Source organism: Nuphar pumila, chromosome 2, assembly GCF_984573655.1.
Source record: "Nuphar pumila chromosome 2, dmNupPumi1.hap1.1, whole genome shotgun sequence".
Lineage (NCBI taxonomy): Eukaryota > Viridiplantae > Streptophyta > Magnoliopsida > Nymphaeales > Nymphaeaceae > Nuphar > Nuphar pumila.
Genome location: NC_143250.1, coordinates 101,949,239 through 101,962,000, shown reverse-complemented (window position 1 = coordinate 101,962,000; position 12,762 = coordinate 101,949,239). Strand labels below are relative to the sequence as shown.

The following is a 12,762-nucleotide window of genomic DNA, read 5'->3' as shown; positions in this document are numbered from 1 at the left end:
GACTTAGTCCCCAATATATATATATATATATATATATATATATATATATATATATATATACAAAAAGATACAATTAATCTTAACACCCTCCCTCAAACTTATAGTGACTCAATATAGGTTTGCAAATACAAATAAGCAACCCATTACATAAAATATCATTTGTCCTCATCAATTTTTTTTATTCATTGCTTCCTTTAGGTGTTCTATCATATGCTCTAGTACATAAAGGATCTTTAATATCATCAATCCTTGATATTCTCAAAATGTCTTTAGGATAAATCATATCGTCAATATTTGAAGAACATGTAAAGAGCACAAAAGAAGAGCAATCTAATAAGAAATATATATATATATATATATATATATATATATATATATATATATATATATATATGTATGTATATTATGGAGAGAGGATGACCAAACATACAAATATAAAATAAGTAAATTTTAATAATTTTTAAAATCATTTAAAGTAAAAATTTTGAACGCTCATTAACTACAAGCATGATAGTCATTGAAAAACTCAACAATAATAGAATAATGTTACGAGAGATGAAACACACACACACACACACACACACACACACACATATATATATATATATATATATATATCCCAAAAGATATATTAATGTATAATAATCATAAATTTTCATTATTATCAATACTATGAAGGAATAACTTAGTAACAAACCATCTTTACACACGAAAGATATAAATAGGCGTGGATCAATTAGAAGCAATATTTAAACTAACCATTAATGCATATATGAATGAACCATACAATAATTTGGAATCAATAAATAAGTCACATATGGACCAATAATAAATAAACAAACTTTCAAGATCACATACTTAGAAATAAGCAAAAAATAAAAGAATCCCAATGAGAATTCACACAAATACAATATAAGTGCCCAAGCACTCAAGAGCAATGCACACAATAGCTACTATGGGCATACACATACAAGATTTTACTAATGAAATGCTTAAAAAAGTATGTAATAAAACATGCAAAATTTACATCAAAATAAAGTGCAAAAGCACATAAAAGTTCAAAAGTGGATAATACAAAGCCACAAAGACATAATATAAGCACAAAAGTTCAAAATCACAAGTCTACTATGGGACAACACAAAGAGCCAACGAAGGGCAACATAAACAAGTAAAAAATATATTCTTTAATTAATATATGCTTGAAAAAAGTATATACTCATACAAATTATACAAGACAATTAACCATGGAATAACTCATGCAACTAAAGCATAATGAAAAATGCATGAGAATATTTCAACAACCATTTCTTATAAAAGAGAAAATGAGTTTAGACAAATTATGAATACATTTTAAAAATCTCATATATTATTTATATATATAAATAGATTGATATATATATATATATAAGAATAACCATATTTTTAAATAAAACATGATACACAAATAATCATCTTCATCATCAATAACTTCTTCATCTCCTCTTTCGACGTCCACATCGTCTCCAAGATACGTGAGATCTTCATCATCTACCTCTTGTGCTCCTTCCATGTTAATCCACTCAATGTCTTTTTCATTCAAAAGAGTCTCTGCTTCTTCTTCAACCCATGCATCTAATTTATCAAAATATTTCAATATGATGGGAACAAATTGCTCTTTGTGCTTCCTTGATGATAACTTTTCGATTTGCCTAAAAATATGACATGAAAAATTAAAAATAGTTGGGTTTTGAATGAAGTTGTATGTTATAGCGAATGTAGATGAGGTCATTGAGCTTTTTATGCTTCAATCTATTTCTTCTTTTGCTATGAATTTGCTCAAAGGCACCTCATTTTCTCTCACATCCACTTGCACTACATGTTTGGCTAAAAATGTGAATGACAAAAATTTTCAAATTTGAAACATCACTTCCAAACCTGGTCAACCACACGTCTCAAAAAGATAAGAAAATGAGAAATCAATAAGACAATAACATATACAATTATACAAAACATCATAACTAAATAATAATATAAAATTACAATTGAAACAAACAAAATAAATTACTTGAGTGCATTGTGGCACAATTTCACATTGTTACATGTCTCTCCATATCATACAAAGCATTATCATAAGTTTTCATTTCCTTATGAATTTGAACTTAAATGTTATAATCAGGGTTTAACCTTTTGAAGCAATCCAAAAGTCTCTTGTTGACTTCCCTATCCATTTTAAACATAGAAGTGTATCTATGTCATGAGCTAAATTCCAAGGCCAAATTTTTCACCCTTCAAGCCAAGGAACGCCAGTGAAACACAAGGCCTCGCGGCCTAGTTAGCCACATTTAGGAGAGCAGATCAGGTGATCGACTTGATTCGTGATCGGGTGACTGACCACGAATGAGTGTGGAGAACTGGAGCGTGCATCTGTGGGCCTCATCTGAATGTTGGCTCGCAGACATGTGTTTTGGCTTTATTTTATGATCAAATTAATTGTGTATTCTACTTTCTAAGCTTTGTTCAAGTCAGTCTTAGGAGGTATATTGCCTTCATCACTATTGTTGTTGGAAATGTCTATACAATAAAATGCTAATTGCTAAATGAAATCCTGTAAGAATGTCATTATGTTTGTTTTGCAAACTAAAAAGAGTTGAAATCATTTGGAATTGGATCCAGTTTGTATTCCCTATTTAGGCAGAAACCCAACCAATCCAGTTGAAACTTGTGTTTTTTTTAGTCCAAATAGGTATGTCAATGAATTGTATTTTATCCAATATTCTACTGAAGGCTACCCAATTTAGTTGGATTTGGTAAACCAAGACCATCTCTGATTATAATTGAACTCCGATAAGGTTTTGATTTTTTTGCTACCTAATCCAACGAATATCTAGATTTGATGGATATCTGATTGTAATTGCATTAAGAAAACCATATTTGCTATGAGTGTTTCACCATCCGAGTCCAAACCCATTTAGCCAATATCTGATTAGTTTGATTGGTATTAACCACATCCGAACCACATCTGAACCATTTACATCCTTAAGTCCCAAGTCAATTTGGTTATTAGTTCAGGTTTATATTTTGAATTTATGGATTTCCACAAACCTGAATGAAATTAGTTATCCCTATGCTTCACTAGTGAAATTTCACTACAAGAAAAATGTTATTTAGCGACAGAAATTTGTGACGGAAATAATCTGTTGCAAAGTTGTGATGGATTAGCGAGAGAAAACTATTCGTCCCTAAAATTGGAATTAGTTGCAAAATTAGCGATGGAAAAATTTCGTCGCAAATGAATCACAAATTAGCGACAGAAAAATTTTGTCTCAAACTTCGTCGCAACTTCGCGACAACAATTTTCCATCGCTATTCTGTCGCAAATTTACGATGGCATTTGCGATAAAAAAAATTTATCGCTAATCCGTCGCTAAATTTCTCGTAAAACCCTAATGCGAGCCGCTTTCTTTTCTCTTTCGGTTTCATCCCGTCGCCCATCACCCATCGCTCGTCGCCCACCACCCTCTCCTTCACCTCCTCCTTTTTCCCTCACTCCATCTCTCTCGCCGTCGTGTGCCACCGCCGATGACCCCCAAGCACTCTACCTCTCGTTGCCTTTTTTGACCCGCCATCACCGATGAGCACTATCGCCAGGCGACAACGCCACCACCACTGCTTCCCGCTCCTTCGTCCTCTTCTTTTGTTTACGAGGATCGACGTAGGCAACCCTCTCGACTGCCTCCTTGCCTCCCTCGTGTGCTCTCAACGGCAACCCTTGTCGGGTAACCCGCAACTCTAGCCGCCTCCGTAGGTAACCTCTTTCCCCTTTGCGTGTCTTCTTCTTCTTGTCCTGTCGACTAGCAATGGTTAAAGCCCTGCCTGTTTGTCTTTTTCGGCAGCCATGGTTGCTTGGCAGGGGCTAAAGCCCCTATCAGTATTCCCTGTCTCCCTATTGCAGCAGGGGAGGGCGAGACCCTCCCTGCTCCCTGAGCTCCCCCTCTCTGACGTTCAGCGTGCTTGTGCCCCCGGCTTGCTTGCTCACTCGTTCAATGGTTATGCTGGCTAGTGGGGGGAACTTCAGGCCTGCTGTGCATGATTTGGGAATGAGTGGGTTGGCTTTGGTACCCAGCGCCATCATGGCTATGCGTTGTGCTTTTGCCATGAGGTGCTTGGCCCCATTCCTGTCTCCAAACAGAGTCCCTATTCTCCTTTGATTTGTGGGATAGGTTTCCTGTTTGATTTGGAGAAACCGAGTTTCTGTTTGTATATTTGTGCTTTGCAGGTGCGTAGCTGAGCTAATTGTGTGATGCTTAGTGCTAAGCATTGCATGCAGCTAAAAATGTCATGCAAAAAAAAGAAAAAAGAAAAATGCAAAGGCAAAAGCATGCAAATCGGGTAAATACCCGTGGTGAGTAAGCGATGCAGGTGCATCATGGGTTATTTACTTTCTTGGATGCAACACTTTTTTGTTCACACACTCACTTAGTTATGGATATCTAGGATTGCTTTGCTGGAGTTCGGAGATCATGCTGAGCATGATTTGAATGCATGAAAATAAAAGTGCACTTATTTTTAGAGTTCGGATTTCATGCTAGCCATGGTAGTAGTTAGCGAGATATTGGAGTATGTTTGTTGCAGATACATGTTTGACATTGTTATGGTATGAATGAGTGATTGTATTGTCATGTTTGATGTGACTGTACTCATGCTTGCATAAAGTTATTTTCAATTTGATTATGCCTTCCATGTGAAATTGTATCATGAAAACATGCTTCAAATGAATGTATCGTGTTGATGAATGTGATTTCATCATTCTAAATATTCTTGTGATGAGTGTAAATATGATGTGATGGTTTTGCATATAAAAATATTAAGTTATCAATGCATGTATCATAGTTCTTATGATTGAATGACATCATATATATATATACATATATATCAAATCATTACATCCACCATCAATGCATGATAAATTGATATTTTCTTTATTATAACATTATTATGATTCTTTTTTAACTGGTGAAGATAATATCTGTAACATCATAGGATAAAATAGTTGCAAACCGTGAATAGATGTACCATATGATAGTTGATAATAAGGTGTCGCTCGAATATATGGATGGTGTTGACAATTTTATTGAATTTGCAACGGCAAGTGTCAGTACAGTGGATTTCATCGATCGGATCAGGTGCTTCTGCACGATATATAAGAACAATTGATTTGTAGAACCTCATGGCATTAGACATCACTTATACAGGAAGGGTTTTGTGAGTGGTTATCAGAATTGGATGCTTCATGGTGAAGAATTTTAGAACAATTTTGACATACGGGTAAATGTGGTGCACGATAATTCATATGTAGATTTGATATTTGATGTCGCAGGACCAGAACTGTGTTCTGCTATGGGTCCTAGTGATGTACTAACTGGGGTAGAGAAAGAAGCACCAAACGATATAGCTAGTAGATTTTATGACTTACTTAGAGATGCGTGTCACATCTCCATTGTTTGATGACACACATATGGAAGAATGTGATCCAAATGATATACCAAGTGGATGGGCGCCCAATGAAGAAGAAAACGAAGAGGACGAAGAGAATAAGGAGGAAGAAGAAGAATATGAAAGTCAAACAAGTGATGAGGAAGCATACTCGAGCTAGTGAAATACATCTTGTAATACATACCAAGTGATGAGGATTCATGTAGGACCTTTAAATCTTTACATTTCATGCATATGTCATGTTCATGCTAAGATCAAGAGTTATGTAACTGATCCAAATGACATTTTTATTTGTTAGAATATGGTTCGTGGAGGTCACAATGGTGGAACACCCAGTGGTCGAGGACCAAGTGGAGGCCATGGGATATCATTAGGTAGATATTTTTGTGTTATATTTAAATATAGGAAATCATTATGCTTTTGCTTATATGTTGATATAAAAATTATTACTTATTAATCGTCTTTATAGGATCTCAACTTAGTGATAGTCAGTCTTAGCCTTCATCTTTATGTAATGTTTCAATAGGTATATCATTTGAATAAATGAACAGTTGATTAGTTTATATGTGCATTATGTGAATTTCTAACTCATTGTTCTGTAGAGGATGTTTTGCCTACACATGACCCACTTATACTAGCTACTCATACACATCACGATACAACACTAGATGCAAATTCTTCTCAGTCTGACACACAATGACTCATTCAAATAGTGTATATCGATAGTCGATCGTAAGTATTACATTGTTACTTGTCCAATACTTATCTTATAAATAGTGTGTATTGATAGTCGTTTGTTAATGTGTACCAATTTATGTGCAACGCAAGGTTCAAGCTACAAGAAGTAATACGAGAAATTAGGAAGTCACTATTTCAGCATCTACCAGGACCGATCGTTCAATGGAAAGTGTACCTGAAGAAGGTGTTGGAAAGATTATGTTCCTCATTCATGGTATACAATTGTTTATCATAGCTAATATATTTCATATTTAATTTTTTGTTATAGTCCTGTGTACTAACTTTTTGAAATTATTTCTAGGTTTTGAATCGCTTCGCGACTGCGAAGGAGGAGCAGGACGCGAGGATAATGTGGCAGAAGGTGGCTGTCAGTCGATTTCCTGACATGCTTCACAATATGAAGACTGCAACAATAAAAGCAGCTGGTGGGATAAATGATCCACTGCATTGAAAGGGACATGGCCCTTCTGCTATCAGGATATATTATTGGGATGCAATATGTAACAAGTGGGCGAGCCATGAATTTTGAAACCGCTCAGCAAAGGCTGCACAAAACTGAGCGAAGATACCCGATGTCCATCTATACACAGGTGGTTTTAGGACTTTTGGAAGCCACTAGAAGAAAATGGTAACTCATCAATATATATATATATATATATATATATATATATATATATATATATATATATATATTATCAAATTTATAAGTATTTCTGTGATACTTTTTAATTGATTTTTTTATCATTTAACCGTACAGAAAGCTGAAAAAGAGGCATTGTGTCTTACAAAGATGTGTTTGTTGAAACACATAAACGTAAGACCACGGGAGAGTTCGTATCAAAGAAGACGAGGGCGACAACAATATGTATTTATTGTATTAATAAACATTATAATATACAAGTTACCATGAATTATATTATCATAAACATTATAATTCTTAATTATTAATTCATACTGTAATCATTACTTTGTAGGAGTCATATGAGCAACAGATGGTAGAGTGATACGACGATGACTCCACTCAGTATCCGCCTTTTGATCCTGCAGCATGGGTGACTGCAACCGGTGAACCCAAAAAGGGTTGTGTGTTTGGGTTTGGGAGTAATATGAACACTACATCATTCATTGCCTTCTCGAGCCAGGGCCCTCAGAGTTCTCCTGCCAGCATCAACTCCCAGCGTTCGATTGACTCGGCTAATTCTTGTGATAGTGTCTGCCAGCTTGTTAAGGATACAGTGCGTAACTTTTTACATGAAGTCATTTCTGACGTTGTCCGTAATGAGTTATGCAACTTTTTTGGGGATAGAGGAACTTCGTCTGCATTCAACATGAGCTCTGGTGCTCGTTAGGTATAAATGATTGAAACACTATGAATTTTATTGCTAGCATTAGAACACATGTATGCATGATTGAATCACTATAAAAAAAAATTGACTGCCTTAAAACACATATATGCATGATTGAATCACTATGAATTTTTATTGCTAGCATTAGAACACATGTATACATGATTTCATCACTATGAAAGTTTTTTGAATGCCTTATAACATATATATGCATGATTGAATCACTATGAAAGTTTTTTTGACAACCTTAGAGCACATATATGCATGCTTGAATCACTATGACATTCTTTTGACAACCTTAGAACACATAATTGCATGATTGAATCACTATGAATTTTTTTTGTCAGCCTTCATTAGAACAAATATATAAATGATTGAATCAGTATGAAATTTTTTTGATTGTCTTATAACACATATATGCATGATTGAATCACTATGGAAGATTTTTGACAACCTTATAACACTTATAAGCATGATTTCATCACTATAAAATTTTTTTGACAACCTCTGAATTCTGTTAATGTCCTTCACTTTATTGCTAGTCTATGTATCATTCAGCCATGTTACTTTGATTGTCTTAGATTAGGTGCATTGCATATAATTTATTTCATTATATTTTGTTTATCAATACTAACATTTTGGTTCTCTTGTAGGATGTTGGAGATGATCAACGTAGAGGAGCTGATGGAGGCATGAATGGAGGGGCAGATCGAGACAATGAAGTGGACGGTGATCTGAATCTTGGTGAGGATTAGCTTCATCTGTTGAATTTCTTTCAAATGAAACTCTTTGTATATGTTCACTTGTAACAAATTAGAACTTGGCCAGGATTATACTGGGTTGTTAATTTTGTTTCACTTATAACTTGTGCTAAATTTGCTTCACCTACTTTGTATTTATATTTTTTATGTGTACTTTGTTTTTTATACACAAGATATATAAATTGTATAACGATAATTTTTTTATATTTATATTTCAAACAAATTTTTTTTTAAATTTTTATGATGAATTAGCGATGGATAATATCTGTCGCTAATTAATATCGGCCTCCAATTTAGCGACGGATTAGGGATGAATATTTATCCATCGCAAAACTGAATTGGCCGATGTTTTGCGACGGATTGTAATTCGTCGCTACAATAGTGATAGAATTAGTGACAGATGTGTATCTATCGTAAAACTAAATCTCTGTGGATTAGCGATAGCCTCATGACAGATCATGGCATTCGCTAATTTGTCGTAAATTAGCGATGAAAGTAGCGACATATATGTTTTGTCGCTAATTAGTGACTAGGAAATTGCGATGAAAGTTATTTGTCGCTAGTTCGTCGCTAAACTGTTTAGCGACAGATTATGTCTGTCGCTAATCCACAGATTTCTTGTAGTGTTTGTACCTTCAGCAACTCACATATGAGTAGGGGTGGCCAATGGGCCAGGCAACCCAGTGAGCCAAGCCGACTCGGCCCATCATGGGCCTGGTTTCGGTCAAGGTTTTAGGCCTTGATTTGTTAGCTATTGGGCTGAAACCTGGCCTTTTATATAGATGAGCTGGGCTCAGGTCGGCCCTAGATCCCCATCCTTGTGCCAATTTAGTTGAAGATCCCCCAACGTGCCTGGTAGAGCTTTTGGACAAAACTGCAAGACCAGAATAGGTGGTGGTTCGATTCTTCCATTGTGCAACATAAGCAACACCTAGATGGTGCCAACACTTGGAAGGGATAGTAGCCTTGGCTTATGCGTAATAGAGTGACATTATCAAATAGTAACAATAGCAAGGCTTGCTTAATTTAGAGACTCGGAGTTTGTTGGGAAATGAAAAGCCTCTTGCCAACACCCATATCCACTTGCTTGACTTCGGTCGAGTAAACAATAAGTAAAACACTACTTTGGTCTTTCTCGGTCCAATAGGGCCAGATCAGGCTAGGTTGCACCGATCCCTAGATTTTTCCCAAGGGTTGATGATCCTTGTACACTCTGCTGGTTATGTTAGCTAAGTTGGACTAAGTCAACCCAAGTTGGGTCATAATCAAGAACAGGCTCCACGGATCCAAACATATTTTCACATAGCAAATTCAAAGCACAATAGGTCCAAAAGATTGAGGATCTTTGAACAAAATAGTTGTTGTCAGCGCCCACTGAGAGGAGGTTTCTTATATTGAAACCAGTTACATGAGAGTCCTTTCCAAAATACAATTTCTTCTCTCCTAGGCTATCTTCTTCTAGGTTTCCTCCAGAGTTGTGAGAGGCGTATGCCTCAGTACCTGAAGCGTACGCCTCAGAGGCAAAGCGCACGCTCAAGGTACTGAGGCGTTGTACCGAGGCGTTTGAGCCTTGAAGCTTACGCTTCACATGGGTGAAGCGCACGCCTCTCATCGAGGCGCGCTTCGCCTCTGAGGCTAACGCATCATGTAAATAAAAAAAAACAACTCCCGTCTCCTCCCCTTTCTCTGCAGCCGATGACCTTCACCCGCAGCATCCCCTTTCTCGGCGCTTTAAAAATTCTCAAGACAAACGAATCCCCACAATAAACTGTCTCACCTGCTAATCAAGTTGAAAATAAGTCTTTGAACCTTGTTGACACCTGCTAATCAAGTTGAAAAACTGTCTCACCTCAGAGAGCTCGCCACCATCCGGGCCACCATCACCTACCTTGCCCGCCGCCGATCTTTCACCACCTCCACCACCGTCAACGCCACCATCCCCTCGGAGCTCATCCGCTTCACCATCACCCGCCGCCTCCCACTCAGCCGGTCACTCGCCACTGAGCAGGACGAGTTTCCCTCCCCGATCGGCACGGCCTGCCAGAGCCAGCGAGAGCTCCTCCACCGCTTCATGAGCTACACCCCCTTCAAGCCCTGCCCCGACGACGCCGATCTCGCCGAGCGCCTCATCGTCCACGGTTGTTTCCCTCTTCCCCACCGCCGCTGCTTCTTTTTCACGTCCCCCAAACCCCCCGCCGCCCTACCCACCACCCCCTTTCCCTCCTCCCTCCCCGTCGCCGCCATCCGGTGGTCGCGCTTCTCCTGCAAATCCTTCGATTGCCTCACCCGATTCAGCCACCCGGGATTCGATCTCTCCCTCGAGGCCCCCGAAATGGGTGGAGCAATCCGGCGCCACTGGCAATCCCGTCTCCTCCCCTTTCTTTCTTTTGTTTCGTGTAAACTGTAAAGCCCCCTTTATTACTTGCCGTATTTCCACCGGCGATCAAAATATTTTATTTTATTATTTTGATCATGAAGCGTATGCTTCAATGCCTCGAGGCGTACGCCTCGCTTCATAACAGGCTCAACGCCTCGCTTCGCCTTATCGCATTTAACAACCTTGGTTTCCTCTTTCACTTGTGATTCTCTTAGCTAAGTTTCCTTCTTTCAGGTCTTCTATTTCATTAGGAATTCTTTTAGCTTGAAACATCTTTCTAATTCCATTCGATAGGTATTTCTTCTTTCCAGAACTATGGCCTTGATCATCTCCATCCTTATCTCCATTGGACACAAGGAGATCTAATCTATTGGCCTCTGGTTGGGTTAAGCTGGACCCATCATTGAGTCCATTAGATCCAGATCCTCTAACAAAGAGCTCATCGTCTCCACCACTGTTCCTGTCAACACTGCAGAATCTCAATGACACAAATGGGCTGAAGATATGTGATCAAGGATTTGCTCAAAGGGAGCCTAGTGTGTTCTATCAGTGAAGTATGTGAGATCCAATAGGATTCAACCAAAAAGAAGGAAGGATCCCATTACCCAATTGCTATTTGAGGTTTCCTTGACTCTTCTGAAGAACCATAACAAACATTTTCCCATCCATAGGAACCAGTACTTACAACTTTTGGAAACCACCCAGATGAGTTCTTAAGGTACTTACAATGCATAAGTCGGACCTACGGATTTGCAGGAGCTTGCAACATCATCCATCCCATCTTTGATAAACATGCTGCATTGTGATCTCATAAGGACTTTATCCCCATCCCACCTGCTTTAGGCCTGCATACTTGGTCCTAGGCTATATGATGCACATGACGCTTGGAGGCAGAATCATACCATAGGAATTGATTCATAACTGTCAGTTTTAGTGATAACTGAGTTGGGTAGGAGAAGCATGGCATCCAGTACATCTTGTCTAATAATGGAACAACGATGAAGCAAAATCGACAACATGGATGTAGAAGAATTAACTTCGAAGGGACTTCTTGAGTTTTTTACCTTGAGGACAAGGCAGTGCGAAAGCAGGGTGGGATTTGATAAGGACCAACAAGAAAGGCACAATCCAATCCTACAAGGTTCGGCGCATGCACTAGTCACAAGGTGGATATTCTAAAAAGGCTAGCCATTTTTTAGTTCATTTTTATTTAGTTAGGAATGTTTTGTTTGTGTGTGAGTGGATCTACATGTCGCCACCTTTTTTTAAAGTCAGCAATTTTACTTTTTGCATGGTCTTTTTGTTTGACCTATTTTTGAAAATGGTATTTTTTTGAAAAAAACTTCTTTTTTTGACTTTTTAGTCCAAGGGTGTAAAGGGTATATTGGGGATTGGATATCTCTAACCCAAATTCAATTTTGTAAGGCTTTAAAAGCCACTTAGGGCTTCACGTCAAGCATGTTTGAATTTTTTAATGCAAAAGATTTTAGGTCTATCCTCTCTCCTTTTCTCCCTCCTTTCCCTCTAAACTTGCCCAAGCAAATCCTTTGCTTGGGCATGATTCTCCCAAGCAAGAATAAGACACCGCGTGACCTTCTGTGGCCTTCTCCCTCACTATCACTGGCGAAGTCCCTTTGAGATTTCAGTCACTCTAAGACTGCAACAACCATTGTCCAAGCTTGCAGGTACACCAAAAGCCTTACTCAACTCGGGTTCACACCGTTGGTTGGTCCTTTCCAAGCGTGCAACATGCCACCTCTGTATGTCCCACGAGGCAGACGCAGCGCAATGCGTCAAGTCGATCAACTTTGGGCCATCAGACTTGAGTTTGTGCATTGCACCGCGACACCCTTGCTCCCGAGCTAGAAGTTATCGGATGGCGAGTTCAGCATTCCAACTCAGTTGGTGCTATCCAATGCACAAAATCCAAAAAAAGTTAGAAATAACTGAAAATTACATAAAACTTAAAAAAATTAATTCTTAATCATCTAACTCTTCAATGTCTCTAATCTTTCCCACATATAAAAAAAATAAAACCCTAATCTTGCTTTTGGATATTGGATAGATC

General features: G+C 38.0%; 1 protein-coding gene across 1 annotated transcript; it reads left to right on the top strand.

Moving 5' to 3' along the window:
- Positions 1–4,022: 4,022 nt before the first annotated feature.
- LOC149846431 (putative methyltransferase At1g29790) lies at positions 4,023–10,724 on the top strand. Its single transcript, XM_089991262.1, has 2 exons — positions 4,023–4,138; positions 10,172–10,724. Exons 1-2 carry the CDS (start codon positions 4,023–4,025, stop codon positions 10,722–10,724), a joined length of 669 nt encoding a protein of 222 aa, XP_089847388.1.
- Positions 10,725–12,762: the final 2,038 nt, after the last annotated feature.